We start from the raw sequence: 26,165 nt of genomic DNA on the forward strand, positions 1-26,165 counted from the left end.
ACTCCTCGCCACTGAGAGATCGAGCTGCGCAGGTGAAAAGATGCGACTGCTGTTACCTCAAGTACCGGAGGGGACTTGTGCTATGTATGACTTAGTCCACATTGCAGCCGGCTTGTGGGAGGCAAGAAACAGCGTTCGTGACAGGGGAGGGTTGAATTGGATGATACGAAATTGGGATGGGAGAAAATATAGAAAAATGGGAGAAAAAGTGGATCTCCGACCATGCGTGTGGCGACTTGTAACCCTCTTAGCTGATTTTTTTTTATGTTTTATTGCTTATTCTTATTTATTGTGTGTACTGATAAACTGAGTTGTTTTGTAAGCTTGAAATTAATGGGGGCCTTCTATTCAACCCGGTGCTAAACCACCATTAATCCATACAGTGACAAGTGAGATACCACGACAGGTTTCAACACTATTTGACCTCTTGCTCGACTTGTTCGTCGGTCGCGGAGGAGCACGTCAGCCGGTGAGCGCTGAGCTCCCAGGGGGAGCCGGGCCGAGCTGAGCAGTCGCCTGGCGGTGCAGTTGCGGTAGGCATAGTGAAGGGGGGCAAGACGTGACTTGCTCTGGTCGTCGCGGAGGCCTGGCTGGGGAACGTCTCTCTTGATATTCCTATGCCACCGGCCTGGGGCTCAACCTGGAAGATCTTCCTCCCGGTCTCTTCAATACACAGCGAGACTGGAGACAATTCCTGGTGGGGGGGGGGGGGGGGGGGGAGAACCACTGCTGCTGGGAAACCTCTCATCTAGTGAGTACGGGTGGGTGGGCTGGAAATCGCACAACCGGCATCCGGATGAGTCAGATGGATGCTTTCGAAATTCAAGCCCCCGGGCGTGTGCTCACTGTGCTGATCCACACAGGGACTAGGTAGAACTTTTCCACAAGAAACTGGTCTACGGACTCGTTAAGTAAAAGCTTATCCCATAAAGAAATCCACAACTAGGGGGGGGATATAACCCAGAGATTTGGATTTGACCCCATTTTGTCAGATACAGCGAGTGTGTAATTGGGTCTGTACCACCCAATTACGGACGGTGTCCCCCATGGCTCGGTTCTAGGACCCCTGGCCTTCTCTTCTCCCTCTACACTAAATCACTGGGTAACATTATCACGTCTCATGGCTTCTCCCATCATTGTTATGCAGACAAATGCGACAATACTCAACTCTTCCTCTCCTTCCCTCCCTCAGATATCCACGTCTCTGAGCGGATCTCTGCCCGTCTGTCCGACATCTCTGCCTGGATGACGACCAACCACCTCAAACTGAACCTAAGCTAAACAGAATTGCTCCACCTGCAGGCCAAATCCTCCCCCTGACCGACCCTTCCATCACAGTCGAGAATGCAGCGGTGACTGCGTCCCCGACCGCCAAGAACCTTGGTGTTGTCCTCGACGACCAGTTGAACTTCTCTGCTCACATCGCAGCGACAACCAGAACCTGCAGATTCCTCCTGAGCAACGTCAGAAGGATCCGCCCCTTCGTGACAAAGAAGCCACCCAACTCCTCGTCCAATCAACAGTCATCTCCCGCCTCGACTACTGCAACGCACTGCTCGCTGGCCTCCGGGCCACTGCCACCAAGCCACTTCAACTCATTCAGAACGCAGCGGCCCGCCTGATCTCAAACCTACCAAAGTCGGCCCATGTCACCCCACTTCTTAGGGACCTGCACTGGCTCCCCATTGCTGCGCGAATCCGCTTCAAGGCCCTCGACCTAGCATACCGTGCGGCAAAGGGAACCGCTCCCGCCTACCTCCGGTCAATGGTTTCTAACTACACACCCTCAAGACCCCTACGCTCTGCATCTTCTGGCCGCCTCAGACCTATTCCTATCCAAGCTCCGGGAGGGTCATCAAAGAGAAGTCGTCTATTCTCAGTCCTTGCCCCACAATGGTGGAATGAACTACCCACCCCAGTTAGGACAGCCGAAACCCGTCCAATCTTTCGCCGTCGACTAAAGACGCACTTCTTCAACCATTATCTGAATAATTTTTTTTTTTTTAAATAATAATAATCTAACCCTAACTAACCTTACCGTCATGCACTTATCCTAATAAACTAACCTACACTTTGATGAACATTGTTACTCAGCTGATATAGTTGTGCCCTTCCTGATGACTTGTCGTACAGAACTTGTAAGTCGCTTTGGATAAAGCGTCAGCTAAATGACTAAATGTAAATGTACCTACACCAGGGGACTGTAACGTTACCTACACCAGGGGAATGTACCTACACCAGGGGACTGTACCTACACCAGGGGACTGTAACATTACCTAAACCAGGGGAATGTACCTACACCAGGGGACTCAGGGTTCTACCCTAACCTTTTTCCCAAGGAGCACATGTGCTCCTAAATGAAAAGATTTAGGAGCACACAAAGAAATTTAGGAGCACCCAAAAATATTTAGGAGCACAGTGAAAATATTTCAAGTAACAGAGTTTATTATTTTTTTCAAAAATAAATGTATATTTGTACTGTGCGTGCATGTGTGTAAATTAGCTCTTGCTACAACCCTGCATGTTTTGTTTACATTTTGTATTTTGTACTTGATGTTCATTAACATGTGCTGTCCCTATCAATGCTGTCCCTATCAAATAAACTATCAAACTACTGCTACAAAAGGTTCAGTCACTTAACTTTAGCTTTTGCCCCTTTTATGCATACAATGCCTATGTTTTGGCTGTGTTGCTCTTCTAGAAAAATAATCCTTTCAGGGTTGCCTATTGAAATACTGTACACCTCCAGTACAGAAACATTGTTTATGAGTTTGCGTGTCAGGTAGACCATTGATTGACAGTCGAGTCTGCCAATTACATCACACCGCTTGCACTCCGGCCGTCCGGCGCTGCAGCTGGACCCTATTGCCCATCTCTGCTGTTGATAACGCTAGCCAAGTTATTATACACACAGATACACAGTGGGCCAGTGACTTGTGTAGGGGTGTAACAATGCATCGATCCTAAGGGGGAAATTCAACTGCATCGATTTGAAAATGTTAGAATAGATTATCGCAATTTTAATGTGTACACGTTATGTTATTGTCATGTCCGTTACAGCCAACACACCGACATACGCTACTGCATCAACGTTATGATTAACAAAGAAAGGCATTTGTTTTGTTGCATTAACGTTATATTACTATTGCTATCGATAAATCTAGGTGTTCTAAAATCTATTGCTATTGGTAAGAGAGAGACTATAATAAGTTAGTGTCTCGGAAAACGAGAGCCCTGATCGCAATGGCGGAGTTTCAGGAAGTAAACAAGCAAAATGAGAGCTTCCGATTGGTCATTTGCTTTATTTCCCATGAAACCAGTCACTTCACTCTACTGTGATTGGACCGTTGGCTTGAGTGCAATGTGGGACTTGTAGTTTAACGATTCTCAGCGGAGAAATAAAAAGTACGACTGAAGCTGTAATCTGCATTCGCACACCGTGCGCGTAATTGACTTTTGAGGTTCGCACACACACATTTTTAGGGGCATATGTTAGGGGCATATGCGAGCAATATGGTCGCACTGTAGAGCCCTGGGACTGTAACGTTACCTACACCAGGGTAGGGCTGGGCGATATGGCCTCTAAATGATATCGCGATATTTTTTGGCCATATCACGATACATATCGCAATATTTTGACATTTCCACTAAAGCACTTAAAATGCTCGATTTTAACCCTTTGATGCATACAGTCACACCAATATGATGATTATAATAAGTCCCTGCAACATACGTTTGCATTATTTTATAATATTTTATTTTCAGCTTTTATAGTTTCACAAACACACATCAAGACAAATCACAAACAAAGAAAATAAAAAATAAATAAAAAGAACACAAACAGTATGTTGCCAGACACTGTCACATCAATGAACAAACATACACCATGTCATACATATGCTATACACTAAGGACGCAAGGGGCTGATTCTCTGACATATATACACACATTACATATATATATATACACACACACATATGTTTGCATTATTAAACCATGAAGATGCTTTAAATTATTGAAAATGTACTAAGAGTAGTCTACTGACACACTAATAAAAAAAATTATTTACATCTAAGACTATTTATATAAAAACTCTTGGGTGCCTAAGACTTTTGCACAGTACTGTGTTTTCTATCCACTTTAGCCAAACACTCACACACATATATGTATATAATATACAATATATATATACTAGGGCTGTCTTAAATACTTCGAAGCTTCGTTCGATGGCACAAGCTTCGAACATTAAAAAAAAATAGAAGTTAAAAAAAAAAAAAAAAAAAATTATTTTACTTCGATTTGTGTGTGTGTGTGTGTGTGTGTGTACTACCCATCCCAGTTAGGACAGCCGAATCCCGTCCAATCTTTCGCCGTCGACTAAAGACTCACTTCTTCAACCATTATCTGAAATGATTTATAAAAAAAAAAAAAAAAAAAATCTAACCGTGACTAACCTTACTGTCATGCACTTGTCCTAATAAACTAACCTACACTGTAACACGCAACACTTGATGAACATTGTTACTCAGCTGATAGAGTTGTACCCTTCTTGCTGTCTTGTCGTACAGAACTTGTAAGTCGCTTTGGATAAAAGCGTCAGCTAAATGAATGTGTGTGTGTGTGTGTGTGTGGGCGCGCCTTGTAGAATTCCACACATAAGAAAGAAAGATACTGGGATGAATAAACAAAATTAGGAAATAAAATGTAGAAATGCATGCAATACATAAATAAATATGAATCTCCATATATGAAATATAACATTTAGATAAGGTGCTACTGAGATGTTTTGGTGAGTTCTTTGTTTTTTTGTGGAAGTTGCCCTTCTTAAAAATGCATGAACATTCACTGATAATTGGTCTGTAGTGGAGTCTACAAGGTCTACATTGCCGGACCATGTAGAATCCGGACCTTGTAGACTGACATAATTCTGTGCATAGTTTAGTCTACACAGGCCATATTTCAAATAATCAAAATCTTACTTCATTCATCTTAAACATTCTTGATTTGGGGGATTGGTAGTTCCCATGAAATCTGAAGTTGTTCAAACGACAACAGCGATCCACCTTGAATTAAATCACACAGCCGAGTGAAACCTTGTTGGATGCGTCACAGTCACGAAAGGGGCTACTTAATTAATTAATCCAACCCACTTTATTTATAGAGCACATTTAAAAACAACAAAGTTTACGAAAGTGCTGTACAAGTCCCACAACATAAGATAAAAAAAAATAAAAAAAAAATATTAAAAAAAAATATTTTTTTTAATTTTATTTCTTTATTTTTCGAAGCTTCGAATTAAAATCGAAGCTCGGCCCCGAAGCTTCGATTGCCAAAAAAAGCTTCGAAGGTCAGCCCTAATATATACACACTGTGAGAAAATAATAAACACACACAAAGGGATAATGGCTTATAGCAGAGTTAATGATTTTAGAATATTTCAGATAATGAAATTAAATGTTAATCTCATCAACTACCCAGTTAGTATTTATACTGTAACGTTTGGCTACTTTAAATCATTGAATGTAGAGAGCGAGAACGCGTGAGAGAGCCAGCTGTATCTACACCAGGGGACTGTACACCAGGGGACTGTATCTACACCAGGGGACTGTACCTACACCAGGCCAGGGGACTGTACTGTACCTACACCAGGGGACTGTACCTACACCAGGGGACTGTAACGTTACCTACACCAGGGGTCTGTATCTACACCAGGGCACTGTATCTACTAGGCACCGATATGAAAATTGGCTACCGATACCGATACCGATTGTTCAACTAACACAATCGGCCGATACCGATATTTGTGGCAAAAAATGAGTATTTGTAATTTCTTTCTTTTTTTGTAATTTTTTTTCTTTTTTTAATGAAACTACTGTATATTTGTATGTGTATGTTTGTATTTGTACTGGGCCTCTTTACTTACTTAAAAAAAGGAAACATCAAGAAATATGTTTATGGTATTAATTCCACCATGCCATGTAGCACTATCCCTCTCCCAGTATCGTCTGGCGTAGGGCTGGGCGATAAAACGATAACGATAACTATCGCGATAAATTATTTCCTCGAAATAAACATGAAACGTGGTCGCAAAGTTTCGATATATCGATTTTCCAAGCTTGGCTCCGTTCAGCCTCGGCTCAGCACACTCACTAACAACAACCAACGTTACGTGATGACGTGTTTACGCACAACAGCTAACAACCAATCAGTGAAGGAGATGGCCGAGAGCGAAATAGACCCGGAAAGAGGTAGGACTCACTCAACAACAAGGCTTGCTAGGCTAATTAGCTTGCACGGCGATGTTTTATATATTTACGTGCCGAGTATGTGTGTGGCGTGAATTCTGAGGCCACGTTTATAGTAGTGGGGGTATACAGTGGACGTCGTTTCAATATATTGTGGCGGAAGAGAGTATTTTAGTGTCATATTTAGCACATTGTGTCATGGAATACACCGCTTAGATACTACAGGCTTGCTAGGCTAATTAGCTTGCACGGCGGTTTTATATATTTACGTGCCGAGTATGTGTGTGTTTTGAATTCTGAGGCCACGTTTATAGTAGTGTGGGGTATACAGTTCGTTTCAATATATTGTGGCGGAAGAGAGTATTTTAGTGTCATATTTATTGTCATGAGATACTCCGCTTGTCGGCTAACTACTAACGTGCGCGGACTGATGACGACATCAACTCGACTTGAGACATTCGCAGCAGCATAAGAAGTTAATTAAACTTGACGGACATTATATCGACGATAATTATCGATATCGAATTATATGAAAATAATTTTATCGCGATAACGTTTTTGGTCATATCGCCCAGCCCTAGTCTGGCGGCCTGCAGATGGATACTATTCTCTCAACCAGCACTCTCAACCAATGCAATAGAACCATTTTGATTGACAGTCGATTCGACCAATTACGTCACACTGCTAGCACCCACCTCCTCAGGGGGCGAAATTTAAGCCCGCCGCCCGCCAGGGGCGCTCAGTTTTTACCTTTGGCGCTTGCCACAGAGGTCTGCCCGCCGTGTGGCGTGTAGACGTGTAGTTCATAACGATACTCTTATTTTGAAAATCTGTGCGGATCTCATTTCCGCCCCAAGCGCAGCTAGTCATAATATCAATGGCTCCGGCAGTTAGCAGCATTCGGTTCGTATGATATTCTTATTTTGAAAAAAAACGTGGCAACGAGTCATATCCGCCCAGCCGGGCCAGCCCTGCAGTGGGATACTATTGGCTTCTGCTCGTATCAACACAGAGGCAGTCTGCTCTAGTCTAGATCGGACCTCCATGAGCTACCGTTACTAGGGATGCCCCGATTACATTTTTTGCCACCGATACCGATCACCGATCGTCGTGAGCCATATAGGCCGATACCGATCCGATACCGATCGTTTTTGATTAAAAAGAAATTAAAAATTATTTTATATAAAAAGTTTTTTTTTTTTTTTTTTTTTTTAATAAAATATATATATTATATAATTAGACTTGTACTTGTATTATCTGCGAGACATCGCCACCACGCAACAAGCTCCACTGTCTGTGTGTACTCTAGTAGCCTCCAGCTACGGCCAGGATTCTCCGGAGCTGCACCTGGACCTATACTCGAGTAGCCTCGAGCAGAGCTACGGCCAGGATTCTCCGGCGCTGCACCTGGACCCTATTGGCATAACGTTACTTAACTGTGCTCAGCAAGCCCTCAGCTCGAATACGCATCGAATCAGTGTTATAAGACATTGATATCAGGAGCTATCTGTAGCTACTGCTAGCCGGATATATAACGTTAATACAACGCCTCAGTGAATTATTTAGTTCAATGGGACATTTCGTTTTGAACGGTGAACTAACTTGCGCTAACGTGAGCTAACAGGTAGCATACACGTCTCTACTAGCGTTTGTTGATGTCAGGAGCTATCGGTAGCTGGCCGACTAGATGTTATAAGACATTGATAAGACATTGATATCAGGAGCTATCTGTAGCTACTGCTAGCCGGCTAGATGACGTTAAGACAACTATTTAGTTCAATCGGACATTTCGTTTTGAACGGTGAACTAACGTCAGCTAACGCAAGCTAACGGAGATATCAACATGGACCACTAGACTTCTGGGGCATTTGTGGATATCCGGAGCTATCAGTAGCTAGCCGGCTAAATACCGTTAGACAATGCCTACTAAAAGTGAATAGTTGACTGGGTAATTTTGTTTAAACAGTAACGATAGCTAGGTAGCTAACGTTAGCTCAGGTCGAATGCACTATCTAGACTCAGCAGAGGAGGTCCGCCTCCTCTGTGTTTACAAACTCTACACGGGTACGGGCGGGGCTAGGGAGGAGGAGCAGTTTGCAGGTCCTGTGCGTCTGAGACAAGCGAGTGAGATATCCACTTGATCAGTTTCCGCGATCGGCGAATATGACTAATTATCGGAATTCCCCGATCGCATATTTATACTGATTATCGGCCGATAACGATCGGTGGCCGATCGATCGGGGCATCCCTAACCGTTACTGTTTAAACAATGACCCAGTCAACTATTCACTTTTAGTTTAATACATGACGAGGCATTGTCTAACGGTATCTAGCTGGCTAGCTACTGATATCAACAAATGCTCCAGCAATAGTCGACTCGAGTGCATAATACCTCCGTTCCCTCGTTAGCTAGCTCACGTTAGCTAGCTCACGTTAGCTAGCTCATGTTAGCTCTATATGTCCCAGTAAACTAAATTGTCTTAACGTTATCTAGCGGGCTAGCAGTAGCTACAGATAGCTCCTGATATCAATGTCTTATAACATTGATTCAATGCGTATTCTAGCTGAGGGCTTGATGAATGTGATTTGACCAAAGAACCGTAACGTTATACCAATAGGGTCCAGCTGCAGCGCCGGAGAATCCTTGCATGCTGAATGTAGAGTATTAGTATAGGGTCTAGCTGCATCGCCGGAGAATCCTTGCTGGAGCTGGAGGCTACTCAAGTATACACACAGACAGTGGAGCTGTTTGCAGATAGCGAGCATTTTGACTTATTGCGTGGTGGCGATGTCTCGCAGATAATACAACTACAAGTATGATTATATAATATATATTTTATTTAAAAAAAAATTATATAAAATATATATATTTATTTTTTTAATCAAAAAAAATTTGGCAGGTAAGAAATATGCTTGGCGGGTAGATTCTTCCCATCTACCCGCCACTGGCCGGTGAGTCAAAAAGTTAATTTCGCTCCCTGCACCTCCTGCTGTTCTTACCACCAATCGGCGAGCGTTTATTCATTTTCTACTTCCGGGCATGCCGCCATTGATCTGCTTGCGAGAACCACAACAAGCTAATACGTTAGCTGCCCGCCGACCAGCGCGCCACAAGATGACCAAACGAGACACAATGATTTTACTGCAACAAATGTTATAATAAAACAAAGCCTTTCTATACATTTGTCTGGTTGAAAACTTTATTAACAGATTGCAGAATGGGTAGTTGGGTACAGAATGAGCAACGGAATGGAACTGAGCTATGAACGGAGTAATGCCTTGCTTACTTGCTATCTTCGGGTGAATAATATGCTGATGTTATTGAACGTGTAACACTAACTATATAACGTTAATGCCACAAAACGAATGTTTGTCATTTTAACAGCAGATACTTTCTTAAATGCCATCTTCCCGAGAGAGGGGTGTTGACGGGGAGCTGTGATGGGTTCGCTTGGTTGTGTTATTAATAGCATTGAACAGCTAACCGAAAGCTAGCATTAACTAACGTTAAAGGTTTAGCCATAACGTTACCTTGGCTAAAGTTGGGGCTATTCATAATCCAGCAATAATGGCTGCAGACCTGCAAGCAAAGTACAGCAAGTTGGCAAAGGAGTATTCCAACGTAAATCACATTTTCACCAGTAACGTTAGTCTTCCATCTCCCGGTAGCTCATGCTAGCTAACCTAGCTCATGTTAACGTAGTCACTGAGCGACCACCTTGCGTACACAATTAATGACATGTTGCGGACAGCCATATCGGTGACAATGTTTAGCTTTTAGTGCCAAATGATAAGAGTCTGAAGCGGAGTCTCAAAAGAGAATGTTGAATATTTAGTAGTAACTTTGATTCAGTAGCTTGCATGTGTGTGGGGGGGGACTGGGGGCGGCGCCGCTGTGCAGGACGCGACTGAATTTATCGGCTACTGCCATCGGCACATTTGAGCTTATCGGCCGATTGGCAATCGCTGTCAACAAGGCACTTATCGGCCGATACCGATACCCGACCGATACATCGGTGCAACCCTAGTATCTACACCAGGGGACTGTACCTACTACCTACACCAGGGGACTGTACACCAGGGGTCTGTACCTGTACCTACACCAGGGGCCTGTGCCCTGTACCTACACCAGGGGACTGTATCTACACCAGGGGACTGTACCTACACCAGGGGACTATCTACACCAGGGGACTGTACCTACACCAGGGGCCCTACACCAGGGGTCTGAACCTGTACCTACACCAGGGGCCTGTACCTACACCAGGGGTACAGTAGCTCAGGAGGTAGAGCGGTCGCCTGGTAATCTGAAAGGTTCCCGGTTTGATTCTGGCTCCTCCTGGCAGCGTGTCCAAGTGTCCTTGAGCAAATACACTTAATGCCCTAACTGCTCCAGACGAGCAGGTCGGCACCTTGCATGGTCGCCTCCGCCGTCGGTGTGTGAATGTGTGCGTTAGTTTAGCTGGCAGCAGTTTTAGAGCAGTCATCGTCGTGGAGACTAAGTTATACCAACAGAAAGGGCTGTGCTCATTTCATTACCATCGGCATTGGTCATCACAAATCATGAAATAATTCCGAAGCTCTGCCAACTCTCAATTGTGTGGCGCCGGTGGCGTTCAACTTCGTCTCCTTGTATAAATGTAACATTTACACTGGCTAAGTGGTTCAGCGGCAATCCAAATTCCATCCGTCACGATCAAAGCCAGGGATAAAAAGCTAAATGTGGCTGCTGGCCCAGTGTTTATCTTGAGCATAATGTTATCTCTGGGCAAGGCAGGTAGCTAATGGACTTGAACCATGAGAGCACACGAGAACTATGATCCGGGAACAATAATCTGCATATCGAGAACAGGAGGAGCCTCTCTGCTCCATGCTACTGTGACGAGGATGACCTGAACTGCATGCCACCATCATCACCAGAGCATGCTGCAAAGTTCTACACAAGTCCCGTTTACTGTTGTCAAACACAGCCTGGGTAGTTAATTAATAAGAGGAAGCACTGCACCGACGCCTTTGCCCTGCAGGGCTGCTAACTACACTTCCTTGTTCATCAAAATACACCTCAAAACCATATCATGCAAGCACGGTCGTTAAAAATCCACTAGTATACAATGATACATACGATTTGTATCAAAGAAAGGGGTGTGAACAGGGCCAAAAAAAAAGAATGCAGGAAGTAAGAGACTGAGAGAAAGACGCTGGGACTCTCCAATGAAACTGTACGTCCAAAAAAAACGAATCATGCACGAAAGAAAAGGTTTTTAAGATTACATTCCTATGACAGGGTGAGTCCTTGAGTGGCATGTAACGTTAAACTGCATTACACGGTGGGGGGGGGGTAGAGTTGCTGGTAGTGTGCCTGGGGAGGGAGGGGGGGGGGTCTTCCAAGTTCGGCTCCATTGGATTGATTGAAAACTTTATTAACAAACTGCAGAATGGATACAGTACAGCTCAATACACACAATTGTTAAGGGGATGCAGACCAGAGAAAGACTTTCGTCTTGTTTACATCAGGGTCCCCCATTTTCAATTAATCATCCAGTCGTGTGCTCTTCTTCCCCCACTCACTCACAGTACCACTACCTATGATCTCTCTCTCTCTCTTACCTCCACGTTTCCTGTGGGCTCTGCCTCCGCTCCTGGACGAGCCGTGTCCCTGCGTGTCCTCCCGTTCTCTCCCGACACATCCTCCCATGGCGGCCCGGCTGACAGGCTGTGTGTTCAGACACTAGCTGAGGAGGGGCCCCATCGGAATAAAAAGTCGCCCGACTATTAAGATCCGAGAAGAACGGGGTGTAGATCCACCGTGGTGCACGACTGATTAGATAAACAGCAGCGGGGGGGGGGGGGGGCAGTAACGTAGTTGCTATCAAGATTAAAGCAAATGTTTGTTCTAGTGTTATTGTTTTCCGCGATCCAACATTCCACAAAACGAGCTCGTCACGTGCAGTAAAGAGAGCTCGTTAGCCCAGACAAGAAAAAAGGCGAAATCAAAACGAATATGTTGCGTGACAGTTCTTTATAGAAGAGACGCTGGGAAACGAAGCTATTTTAGCCAACTTGCCCCGATAGCTAGCAATCTTGACGTCCGGCAGCGATGTAGCTTCAGACCAGAGAGCCAGGCTGCTCCGCACCTGGCTGGCTAACAACAAGCTAACTAACCGACACCACAGGGCCAGCTAGCCGCTAGTAAACACTCACTTCACAAGCTCACTAGCGTCGCCAAACACACGGCTTTCTCGAGAAACGGGGCGACGATAGTGGTGGTAGCCGCGTTCCGCCGGTGTCAGCGTGTCGTTCCGAAGCGTCCACGTTGTCTCCTCGGTGTTTTAAAGCTGCTGCTGGGTGTTGTAGATACAAGGCGGCTGGTGAGACACAGCAGCTACAGACAACTTGTTACGCTGCGCGTGCCCGAGGCTGCGCGTGCCCGGGGCAGGTGTCAAATTCTGTGACGTCACGATCTCCTTGACGAACGTATTGATTGATTGATTGGAAATTGTATTAAGGGGAGACACTGCAGGTGAATAGGGTAAAAAAATTAACTAATAGATATCACAATGAAACTTCCCCAGTTGATTACTTATATTAAGACAAGACTTTTTTGTATTACAAGTTTTCTGAAATTATATGTTTAAATATGCAAATGAGGCATGATCTACTTAAATATGCACTAATTTGCATATAATTCCAGGACAGAAATCTGAACATTGGATAAAGCCATTTTGGATATCTCTTTTTATCACTCCATAAATCAGAAAATACTCCATTCAGTCCATTTTTATGGTAAAATTCCATATTTCGCCATGTTTTTAGGAATAAAGGGTATGAATGCGATATCAACAAACCCTTCTGTAAATACCTTCAGAACATAGATATGAATAGAACTGGAAGGTTTGGTGTATGTGAGTGCTACTGAAGTGGAGATTTCTGGCTCAGAGTATGAGGAAAAACTCTTAAAACTCATTTTTGGGAAAACGCCTTCAAAGTTCTGTATTGTAAAATGCCATACTTTTTTTTTAAACAGATATTTACAAACACAATACCTAATCAAACCATTAGTAATAGACAACCTAAACACATGCCTGATAACTGAATAATAATAATAATAATAATAATAATAATAATAATAATAATAATAATAATAATAATAATAATAATAATAATGATGTTATTGAACTGAACAGAACTACACACAGGCTACAAACAGTGTAGTACAGTGTAGTACCCCCTAATAGGCAAAAAAAAAATTGAATAGATATCACTATGAAACTTTCCCAATTTGTTATGTACATATAAACTAAGAAAAGATATATTGCAAGTTTTCTGAAATGTATGTTTATATATGCAAATGAGGCACTTCCCATTAAATATGTGCACATTTATGGATGCAATAAGGCAAAATGATGTAAAATAAACAACTAAATGTGTGTTATTGACGTTTTATTGTCACTAGTTTCATAGAAGACATGTTTAGGAAGCAAAATATAACAAAATCTCAAAATCAACAAAAAACGTATATTTGACTATTCACCTGCAGTGTCTCGCCTTAACAGATTTTATTTTATTTTATTAGGGATCCCCATTAGCTGGTGCCATAGCAACCAGCTAGTCTTCCTGGGGTCCACACACACACACAAAAAACATACAAAAACAATTATTATTGCAAAAACAAAATTATTAAAAGTCAGTGTACACACACAATGTATAATGAAACTACTAGCAATTAAGATAGCTAAAATTACATGACAGTGTAAAACAAAAACAAAAAATTACTTTACAGTGTTTAAAAACAATTTTAAAACAATTTAAGATTCTTTTAAAAAGTGAATCTACTGTAGATTGCAGAATGGGTACAATACAGTACGGCTCAATATACCCACAATTGTTAAAGGGGATGCAGACCAGAGAAAGACACGCAGAAAAGCCAAATAAAGACAAACGTTTATCACCATAGATATTACATGTTTTTTTTTTTTTTTTATCGTATTGCATTTTTATTCGATTATACCATTATAGAAAAATACCAGGTTGAAAAAACCCTCAGCTCGGAACTAGTCGAAATCTGCATATGGCTCGCTGATAACAAACTATCATTACACATGGGCAAAACAGAGTACATTCTCTTCGGTTCAAATAACAAACTCAGCAAGACCGACGGCTTCTCAGTTACAGTGGGTGACAATATTGTCACAAGGAAAGATGAAATTACCTACCGGTACCAAAGCACCTCAAAGGCGCTAAAAACAAAATTACAAACTGGTCAGACTACTGCTTGACCTTACTCCTATAGAACCCACCTCACCCCTGCCCACTTTGACAACCTAGGATGGCTTAGAGTAGACGACAGAGTACAGCAACTTGCAATGGGCCTGGTCTACAAGATACACTACACGACCAAGGTACCCATGTACATGTCAAAATACTTCCCAAAGGTCAGTGAATACCATGACCACAACACCAGAGGGAGCTCCACAAATCATGTTAAACCCAGATTCGGCTCAAACAAGGGACTAAACACGTTTAGCAATTATGCCACATCAATGTGGAACGCCCTACCCAAAGCTGCAAAGGAATGTGAATCAAAACCACTCTCAAAGAACACCTACGGGAGACTGCAATTCGAAACTGGCCCCTGTAAATGTCCCAACCCAACCCCCTCCAATGTACAGTAAATGACGAAGTATGGTTTTGTCAATATTCCAATGTACAGTTTTGCTTGTACAGTTGTACAGTGCCCCCCCCCCCCCCCACCCACCCACCCACCAACCACCTCCAATGTACAGTCCCCGGCCACCCACCCAACCCCACCTACCCAACCTCCTCCAATGTACAGTTTCTATGTCAAATGTATATACTCTCTTTTCTGGACTCTTTTTATATCACAAACAGTACTGTATTTGCAAATCTGGTATGTCATAAATGTATAGATGTAGCAGTACTGTCTATCTGTATGTCGTGTGTGAATTGAAAATGGGGGACCCTGATGTAAACAAGACGAAAGTCTTTCTCTGGTCTGCATCCCCTTAACAATTGTATATACTATTGAGCTGTAGAGTACTGTACTGTACCCATTCTGCAATCTGTTAATAAAGTTTTCAATCAATCAATCAATAGTTGAATTCCACCCGATAACATTATTGTTATTATTAGCCAGGGGGTTGTCAGTGAACACGTTGTATGTAATTCATTATTTGATTGCATTTGTCATTAAAATGCAACGTGTCAATCAAACAACTGGGCATTCATCTCTAGTCTGAACCAGAAGAGTGCTTCGCTGTTCATCCCAAACTTTTGACGCATGCGCCGTTCACTTGGAGCGACCGAAGCAGCGTGATGGCTGCGGATAATAGTGCCTTGCTAGTGGGTCTGGTGGAAGAATTTGTTTCGGGGTTGCAAGACAGCAAGGCCAAAGACACCGCGACAGGTAATAGTAGCTTCGCATTGGTTCCCCAGACACCTTCGCTGGGGACATTTGGTGGGAAGTAAACAAGAACGATGTCGCTGCGCAGCCAGCATGACATCCAGGCTACAGAGCTAACTAACTAGCAGCACTACATCCTGGGTTACTTACTGTTCAACAGCCTGCTATAGAACACAGGGACATCAACACCCTGTATATATACCACAATCTTGGTATGCAGACTGCATGCATTTATGTTGCATTACGCACAACTGTCAGTGAAATATGTTCTGATCCTCCTGGTAGATGTTTGGTATAACTTAATGCTGCTTGCTAGCTGGCTGAGCTAGCCTGCTGTCTTTGTGTGTTTGAAAGGCTTTAGTTTCACCCCTAGACTCCTAGAGGGTAAGGGTCCTCCTGTCAATGAACTCTGGACCACGACCCCGGCCCCCTCCCCAGAATGTGTCCCTACTAGCTAACTAGTTAGCCCCGACTAACTAATAAATGTTGTTTATCACGTCAAAGTCCTATGACATGTCAATGCAGCATTTTGAAGCTGCTTTTGTTTTGTCTTGAACTACAGTCAGACAATGTGTTTCTCTTTACAGGTCTCAAAGCTGGACACTTTACTATATTGCAGTTGGTTGAAGCACTGGGGTAAAGTATCACTATAAACACTATGTATCACTATGAATTGAAAATGGGGGACCCTGATGTAAACAAGACTAACGTCTTTCTCTGGTCTGCATCCCCTTAACAATTGTGTGTATTGAGCTGTACTGTATTGTACCCATTCTGCAATCTGTTAAATAAAGTTTTCATTCATTCATTCACACATTAAACACACAAATCGCTGCCTTAAAGGCTTTGATCAACAACATCCATTCATTTGACCAACCACTGGTATAATGATGTGACAGGACATAATTTCCATGCACGATTTTGATTGGATGCTATTTGTCGATCTTATAGAAATGCTTTCACTGGCATTGGAATATTTGTATCCGTCATTTAACGAATACTGTTGTGTATTACTTGGGAGCATTCAAGCTTGACCTCTAAGAGATTTATGTTAAAGTGGTATGTGGTTTAGTTATGCTGGCTATGATTATATTAAGCCTAGTAACTGGTTAAACAAAATACAATAATTCCCTTTTGAAATGTTGCAGAATAAAACACAATGTTTGTGTTACTCAAGTAAAGTACATATACCGGTACCTCAAAATTATACTTAAAGGCACAGGCCAACATTATGGGAAATTTGCTTACAGTCTTCTCCAGAACAAGCCTATTGTAGCTTAGTACAAATTAATGGAAGTGGATATGGACCAGCTAGCCTAGCCGCTGGCCAAAAACACCTCTCCTGGAGTTTTAAGCTATAGGTCCGTATCCGCTTCTATTCAGATAGCTAGCTAGGCTAGCTTGCAGCCTTCTACTCCTGAACACAGGAAAGGAGAGGACATTGTTATCTATCTTCTTGTCTGACTCTGGAGAAGACGGTAAGCACATTTTCCATAATGTTGGCATGTTCCTTAAATACAGTACATGCTTTTTTCTCCTTTGTTTTTGGTTCTGTGTTGTTGTGTTTTAACCCCTCCAAAATGGGCCTGCATCAGAAATAGCTTATAGAAATAATAATCAAACATTCATTTTGAGAATCAGTTCTTCTCAGACAACAACATCATATGAACGTTCACAGCTCTCATTTATTCACCATGTTGAAACTCTTGTGAGAGAAGAATGAAGCTTTGATTATACAATGGTTTATACTATGGAAGCTTCAAAGGGACAAATCAAATTGATTGTAGTTTGTTTTACTTTTTACTGATTGAAGTCGAAGTCATTGTTTGGCTGGATGATGTGGACCTCAGAGACCTACATAACCCAATTTTTTCACACATGAATGCAGTCGAAGACTTTGGATTCACAGCTTTACAGCCATACCCAATAACATCTTTGTACTGCATGCGGATAATTGCATGTGTGTGACCCTAAACTACACAGGACTAGTATACATTGGACACAGTTGTAAAGGTGAGGTTCATGTGATTCCACTGAGCCCATTGTTATTAATATATCTTGAGATGAAAGGTCACAGGGCGCTTTTGAAATTGACCCGTGCCAATTCTTCACCTCAAAATCTAGCGTAACTTTGGAGGAATATTCAGCCCCCTTCCCAGCTAAGCTAGCATGATATGGTTGGTAGTTTCATACGATGTCACTATCTTTGCTCTTTAGTGCTGCTAGAGCTTAGAGCTAAAGTCTCTGAAAGACATTGTAGAGCTCAGAACCGGCTACAGTATATCACAATAATAATAAAGGACTTTTTCTCTCTATATATATACAGTATGTGTATATATATATATATATATCCATATCTGCAAATGTTAAGTGAAATGTTCATTGGATTGAACTGCTTGGTATTGTATTTGTGGTAGTCTATATCAAACCAAAACTCTAGAACTTTACATGAATGCATTCTTGTTTACCATAAATGTAGACAAATTGTGTACCACTATATCGTAACATCATCACGATTATGATTCCACTGAAAGACGATAAACAATGATATTAAATCATTGCACAGCTTCCCATCTTAAATCGGTGATCAGGAAGGCCACATAATATATTATAGTAGTAGCCTAAGTGCTCGTTAACATCCTATCCATATTATCCTCCCTGTGTAGGCTGAATCTAACCAGCTCCCAGCCCCAGACTCGAGCCAGAGGAGTCCAGCTGCTGTCCCAAGTCCTACAGGAGTGTTACGGAGACCTGTCTGAGAAAGAAGGTAGGTCCTGTCCACTTCTCCTCTCCACTCTGTTTTTCTCCTCTCATCTCTGCTCTTCTCTCGACGAGAGAAGGCCTACCGGGAGGAGGTTGATGCACTGGAACGCTGGTGTCAGGACAACAGCCTGCTCCTGAACATTGGTAAAACCAAGGAGCTGATCGTGGACTTCAGGAGAACACAGCAGGACACACACACACCACTGTGGATAAACGGGGATACCGTGGACAGGGTGAGCTAGCAGCTTCAAGTACCTGGGGGTCCACATCTCAGAAGACCTGACATGGACAACACACATAGACTCAGTCGTAAAGAAGGCGAAGCAGCGCCTCTACCACCTGAGACAGTTAAGGAAGTTCAGAGTATCTGGGAAGATACTCCAGTCCTTCTACTCCGGAGCTGTAGAGAGCATCTTGACTGGAAACATCACTGCCTGGTATGGAAACAGCAAGGCACAGGACAAGAAGGCCCTACAAAGAGTGGTGCGCTCAGCTGAGCGTACTACGGGTATTGCACTACCCCCCCTGCAGGTTCTATACAACAAGAGGTGCAAATCCAGAGCCTGCAGAGTGCAGAATAATGAAAGACCCTCACCACCCCAACAACAGCCTGTTCAAGCTGCTGCAGTCAGGCAAACGCCTGCGAACACCAGCAACTAGGACAGAGAGACTTCGGCTCAGCTTCTTCCCCCAGGCCATCAGAGTCTTGAACACTGAACTCTCCACACACAAGCACACATGAGCACACACATAAAACACATACTGTATACGCTCACACACTAACAGTCACTTTAGCATGAACACACACACACACATGCTGCACACTAGGCTTGGGCGGTATGACGGTATTACAGTATACCAGGGTAATCACGCTCACACTCAACGGTCACTTTACACAATGAAAAGGTCATAAAAAAAATAAAGAACAGGAGTGGTTCTTGTGTAGTAAATAGATGGATACAGCAAGTTAGCATAAGGACACATACCGGTAGTATAACTGTAGATTGTATAGTAGTGTACATCCGTAGCTAACATTGTATTGCACTATCGCAGGACCTTAGCATGTCTTACCATGCTTTTTGTAAACTTTATGTACATTATACCTGTTATGTCTTATTCTTATTACTTGTATTATTGCACAAATGTCTTATTCTCATTCCTATTCTTACTACTTGTATTATTGCACAATCACTGCGGGCATGACCCCCGCATTTCACTGTATGCTTGTATGCCGTGACAAATAAAACTCTTGACTTGACTTGACTCTCTTCTCCTCTGTTCTCTTCTCCTCTTTGCTCTTCTCTCTTCTTTTCTTCTCTCCTCTCTGCTCCTCTTCTCTCCTCTTCTTTTCTCTCTGCTCCTTTCCTCTCTGCTCTTCTCCTCTGCTCTCATCTCCTCATCTCTCCTCCTCTTCTCTCTGCCCTTATCCTCTCTGCTCCTATCCTCTCTGCTCCTCTATTCTCTTCTTCTCTCTGCTCTTCTCCTCTCCTCTTCTCTCCTCATCTCCCTTCCTCTCTGCTCCTATCCTCTCCGGTCCTCTCCTCTCATTGTTTTTGCCCTGTCCAATGTATGTTCGGCTCTGTTCTTTGCTCAGTTTGGTTTTATCCACGTCTCCAAATGCTCCCCACTTGCATCTTCATCAAAAGGTGCACTCTGTCAGATTTGCGATCGTTTGGAATGAGGACCATGTGGACTCAGCCACAGAGCGCACCTTTAATGTCTCTCCTAATTTAGTTTGTAACTGGCCGAATTTCAGCGGTGAAACGTTTCCTATCCCGTTTTCTATCCTGGGGACAGGAGTTGTTGAAACCACAAATCCTTTACATTCAAGTTAAATTCCCCATTTAATTCTCCTCCTTGCTGCGTTTGCATCTTCAGCTCAGCAACATCTGTCTTTGTCTTTCCATCTCGTTCACAGTGGAAGTGCTCATAGCGTTCTACGAGAACAGGCTGAAGGACCACTATGTCATCACACCTTACGTCTTACAGGGCCTCAAAGCGCTGGTGAGTGTCCTGTCGTGTTCATCATGATCATCGTCTTCGTTTTACGTCATTTTTTCCCACTACAGTGAGGTTGGACGGGGCGATGACTCCACGCCACTGACGTTGAGAACGTCTTAATATTTCCTTCAGAGTGAATGAATTAACTAGAGTTTAGTTTATTTGACAAAAAGCATGAGTCATTTGGTGTCAAGGATAACATGATAAAGTCCAGGACTTATTTCCATCATGGTCCTTGCTGTTACTGGGACAATACAATACACAAACATACAGATATTTACATGATAACATCTTAAAAAGACAGTCACCTATGACGATACTACCTGCATTTCAGATACATTAAACGACATACAACTAACGTTTTGCTACTGCTGAGCTACCGCTTCTATGTTTCTACATCCTCCATAAGCCAGAGCTTGACCCTTTAAAAATATGTTTATTACCTTTTTATATGCAAATGTAACTTGTTCCAGTTCACAGCTCCACTAAACTTATTAGAACATGTTGTTGATGTTACACCAGGGCAGCACAGCAATGCTACAGTTCATGTTGAAAATTAGTTCTTCTTGGACAATGACATTGAGTCATGAGAACCTTTTGGAAAAACGATCTACCACATAGCTCTCATTTACCCACCGCATTGAAATATTCACATGGGAAGAATGAAGCGTTGATTATTATGCTGCTGAAAAAAAAGGACAGCCCTAGAATGAAAGAGTTTTTTGTCTTTTTTTGGGTGCATAGTGTGGGAACGTCATCGGTTTGGATGTAACGGGGTGTGCAGTGTGGGAAGTTGGGAACGTCATTGGTTTAGATGTAATAGGGTGTAGGTGTGTAGTGTGGGAACGTCATTGGTTTGGATGTAACAGGGTGTAGTGTGGGAACGTCATTGGTTTGGATGTAACAGGGTATGGACGTGTAGTGTGGGAAGAACGTCATTGGTTTGGATGTAACTGGGTGTGCAGTGTGGGAACTAGGGCTGTCCCCGACTACGGATTCGGATAGTCGACTTTGATTGGCCGAAATTAGCCGATAGTCGACTTATTAGTCGACTATATATAAAAAAAAAAGAAAAAGAAATAGAAAAGAAAAGGTATAATATTATTTTATTTTTATTTTTATCATTCCATTTGGGCTGTAGGAAGGTGTCTTGTCCTCTGCGAAAGCATGCAATTGGTCCACTGATGGATACATCTTGATATTTGTCTAGTGCAGTGGTTCTCAAACTTTTTACACCAAGTACCACCTGAGAACGTAGCTGGCTCTCCAAGTACCACCATATGACCGATGTTAAAATGCAGTCTATTCAGCTATGCACAGTTCACGCAGGAGGCAAATGTATTCCTAATACCATTATTTATTGTTAACTTTTGTCAGACACAGCCACAATGTACAAAGGGGCATTGAGAACATAATAACTAACATTCTCACATAGCAAGTGAGAAAATTAAGAACAACTGTATTTCAGCAAATGTACTTAACTCTCTCTCTCTCTCTCACACACAGCAAGCAATTGTCCTTCATTCTCTCTCTCTCACACACACACACACACACACACACACACACACACACACACACACACACACACACACACACACACACACACACACACACACACACACACACACACACACACACACACACACACACACACACACACACACACACACACACACACACACACACACACACACACACACACACACACACACACACACACACACACACACACACACACACACACACACACACACACACACACACACACACACACACACACACACACACACACACACACACACACCACACACCACACACCACACACACACACACACACACACACACACACACACACACACACACACACACACACACACACACACACACACACACACACACACACACACACACACACACTCACATACACTCACATAAGCAGGGCCGGACTGGGGAATTAATTCAGGCTGGGAAATATAGTGTGAAATATAGCCCCAGTCAGGCCACTTTCTAAGTGGGGGTCCCCCACCAGGAATTATTTTGTTACAAAGACTTAATTTCCTGCATTCTGGTGCAGGAATTTAATTCCAGTGTTTGTGATGGGCATCACAAATTATTGTTAAAAAAAAAAAAAAAAAAAAAACGTATTCAATACATTTTCGAATTGTAACGCTTTAAATGCCAGTTTGTGTGATGGCATCACAAATTATTGTTAAAAAAACACAAAGTAAAATATTTTCAATATATCAAATGCAAAGTAAATTTTTCTGGGGGGGATTATTGCAGGCTATGCATGTGTCAATGATTAACAACAACACAGATTTTGATGGATTTTTTTGTAATGTCAGATTTAACAACAACTCTTTTTAGAAAAGTGAGAGTATTTCAGTTTATCTGACATTACAAAAAATCTAAAAATAAAAATGGTTATGATCAGGGTTGAAGTTGAATAAAAGATTCATGACTGTTTAGACTGCATTACTCTCTGTCACAGTGATCTCCTGGTTGTTCCCCACTTAGGTTATCTAACTATCGCGCCGCCGCAACTAGAAACACTGGCCTGGCCTGCTTCTAAGTGCAGTGGCCTGACAAAAATTATATATATATTATATAAAAAAATTCAAGTACCACCAGCAGTACCACCAACTACCACTAGTGGTACGCGTACCACAGTTTGAGAACCACTGGTCTAGTGTGTTCATTAGATGGGTGAAATCCTCTTTCAGTGCCTCTGTGCCTGTTTTCTTAGGCAGTTAGCCTCTGGTATGCGTGCCATTAGAGTTAGCCACGCTTCTAGGCCTCTTTTCTTTTGGAAAGAATGATAAAAAAAGTTTAAAGAAAAATTTGAATATATATATATTTTTTTCTTTTTTGCATTCGACTAAGAGGTTGGCAGTCGACTACGGCTCCTTTCGATCGATTAGTCGACGAGTCGACTAATAGGGGTCAGCCCTAGTGGGAACGTCATTGGTTTGGATGTAACGCGGTATAGGTGTGTTACACAGGGGAGGAAATTAGGCAATTTTACTTGCCAAATGCGAGTATTCTTTATGTTTGGCGAGTGATTCATGAAGAGCACTCGCCACATTTGGCGAGTAGTAAACAAAAAAAAAATCCTTCTGCAATCTGCTGATTCGCTCACTGGCACAAGCCGAACTCTGACTCCCCCCTTATGATTCCTCCCATTTGCGCCTCATAATAATCCATAACCAATGAACATCATCGTTGCGCTCTAAGCTCCTCCAATGAACACTCGTTTTCTAGAAGATGCTGCCCATCTAGGAGAAGTGGACAGACCACTGCGTGTGGCCCTACAGACTCCTGTCACCGGCTTGACAACGTAGACAAACTTAGACAAAAACACATCAGTGGATGAAAATAATTGCATGTAGAGTCGTCGCTTTCGAATATCAGTGCGGTCTGACATGGGGGCGAACAACAGCACGCGACGTTCTCCTTCGAGTCGGATGAGAATGACAAGTGGGCGTGAGGCTGAAGATTCCACTGACTCAAGTCAATCAGCATTAGCCGGCTAGCTACCTAGCATGTAACAAGCTACCATAGCGTGCATTCAACATAGTGGACGACTATAATGAGCGGCTTTGCTTAAATGCAGCCGAGTGACATTTTATTATTACAGAATTATTACCTGGTTTCCCCCCATATAACCACTCGCCCATATGCCCTTCACAACGGTGATGTTGTCATACTTGTCATTCAGAATACACCTGCTGAACCCCTAGCGTTGACATGAGATTAGAGAGATTAGAGAGTAGAGACGGTGTGATTAATATATGTTTTATGCTAATATTGTGAAGAGTAGAGACACTTATTAATGTTTTATGGTAATAAATATATATATATATAATATATATATATATATATATATATATATATATATATATATATAATATTTTTATTATATCTTTTCCCCCTCCTTTTTTCCGATTTTTCTCCCATCCCACTGTTAGTCGTTATGCCAATTCCCAACCCCCTTCCTGGTTGTTGCGCACCCGTTGTTGTAACAGGGTGTGCAGTACGTAGTGGGAACGTCATTGGTTTGGATGTAACCGGGTGTGTAGTGTGTGGGGACGTCATGTTGTAATCTGTACTTCCTCTCTCAGACAAAATGTACGGTGTTGCCTCCCGGCTCTGCCGTGTCCATGCTGAGGTCACTGTTCCAAGATGTCCATGTGCAGGTGAGGCCGTACAGCCTTTTCTTCCAATAATCACACAAACTATATTTACAACAGTGATACAGGTATAAAGACACTATGGTAGTAAGTTGTACTGGCCAGCAGCGTAAGTAGTAACTAGCAGTACTGCAGTTTATTCTTAAATCCTAACTTATTTCCAATGCAAGTTTTCACAATCTCAATGACCTCCCTGTTGATGCATATTGTGATGACAATTCTTTTTTAAATCTTTTTTTGCCTTTCTATCATTTTCTCCCATCCCCCAATTTGAGTCATTATGCCAATTCCTTTCCTGGTCGCTGCGCGCATTGCCCTACTGTTGTTCTGGGGAGGGTGACTATCACATGCCTCCTCCAATACATGTGGAGTCGCCAGCCGCTTCTTTTCACCTGACAGCGAGGAGTTTCATTGGGAGAATGTAACGCGCACAGAGTTTCACCCTATTTCCCCCAGATCCCCTCCCTGCTGAACAGGCGCCCCGACCGACCAGTAGGAGTCACTGTTTTGTAATGACCAGGACTCATACCCCACCGGCTTCCCACCCGCGAACACTGATAATCACGTTCGTAGGGACGTTTGACCTAACCGGAGGTACCGCTGACAGCTGGATTCGAACCCAGAGTCTCTGCGGTGGTAGGCGAGTGCTTAGCTACCCAGCCGCCCTGTGACGCCAATTATGACTGGTGACTAGGGGTGTAACAATGCATCGATCCTAAGGTCACGATTCAATGGCATCGATTTGAAAATGTAAGAATCGATTATTAAAAAAAAGTATATATATATATTTTTGAATGTCGATTTTTTTATTGACCTATAGTCCATTCATGCTGAGTGAATCAGTTCCCCCAGCCACATTTGTGTATACATTTCTTTGGGGGGAATTAACTGATCAAAGATTTATCTAATCGCATCGCATCGAATCGTGATCAAATGAAGAGATTTCATGATGCATTGAATCATTGCCTGAAGAATCGTAATCGAATCATTGTGGGGTCGAATCGTTACACCCCTAGGTGACAGATCTAAAAACCGCCATATCGCCCCTAGCCGATATCCGTCGCATATGAGATCTCCGTCAGCCGGGGTGTTTTGATCAGAGAGTTAATCAGACTGTGTCTGCTTCTCTTTAGTCACTGATGCTGGCAGAGAGAGCCTGTGTCTACAACATGCTCACCAACCTCATGGAGTCCAGAGAGAAGGGTAAACAAAAAAAGCTTTGATTTCTGACATGTTAGACGTGTTTCTTGGTATGGATGTTAGTAGCATTTTAACCCTTTAACCCTTTAACAACACTACAAAGGGTTAACCTTTCACTACCACACTACAGAAGGTTAACCTTTCACTACCACACTACAGAAGGTTAACCTTTCACTACCTCACTACAAAGGGTTAACACTTTCACTACCACACTACAGACGGTTAACCTTTCACTACCACACTAACCTTATAGTGTCGTAGTAGTGAAAGTGTTAACCCTTTGTAGTGCGAAAGGGTTAAGGAAATTATTTGATACCAGTATCCTATTTTAGCCTGGTGTCAGACCGA

At 42.7% G+C, this 26,165-nt stretch overlaps 2 protein-coding genes across 3 annotated transcripts in view; one reads left to right on the forward strand and one right to left on the reverse strand.

Moving 5' to 3' along the window:
* Positions 1-12,604, reverse strand: part of ubtd1b (ubiquitin domain containing 1b) — a 62,774-nt gene extending 50,170 nt beyond the window's left edge. Inside the window, exon 1 of the mRNA XM_084322815.1 lies at positions 11,850-12,604. Coding sequence (XP_084178941.1) covers positions 11,850-11,937 — 88 coding nt within the window. The 5' untranslated portion in view covers positions 11,938-12,604. The remainder of the gene's footprint in view (positions 1-11,849) is intronic.
* Positions 12,605-15,566: 2,962 nt separating this feature from the next.
* The window catches only part of mms19 (MMS19 homolog, cytosolic iron-sulfur assembly component), a 72,735-nt gene continuing 62,136 nt past the window's right edge, over positions 15,567-26,165 (forward strand). For both annotated transcript variants that reach the window (XM_084323213.1, XM_084323214.1), the window contains exons 1-6: positions 15,567-15,666; positions 16,251-16,299; positions 18,330-18,430; positions 20,345-20,430; positions 24,549-24,623; positions 25,751-25,820. In XM_084323213.1, coding sequence (XP_084179339.1) covers positions 15,576-15,666; positions 16,251-16,299; positions 18,330-18,430; positions 20,345-20,430; positions 24,549-24,623; positions 25,751-25,820 — 472 coding nt within the window. In that variant the 5' untranslated portion in view covers positions 15,567-15,575. The remainder of the gene's footprint in view (positions 15,667-16,250; positions 16,300-18,329; positions 18,431-20,344; positions 20,431-24,548; positions 24,624-25,750; positions 25,821-26,165) is intronic.

The sequence above is a fragment of the Notolepis coatsorum genome (assembly GCF_963971535.1).
Source record: "Notolepis coatsorum genome assembly, chromosome: 10".
Taxonomy (NCBI): domain Eukaryota; kingdom Metazoa; phylum Chordata; class Actinopteri; order Aulopiformes; family Paralepididae; genus Notolepis; species Notolepis coatsorum.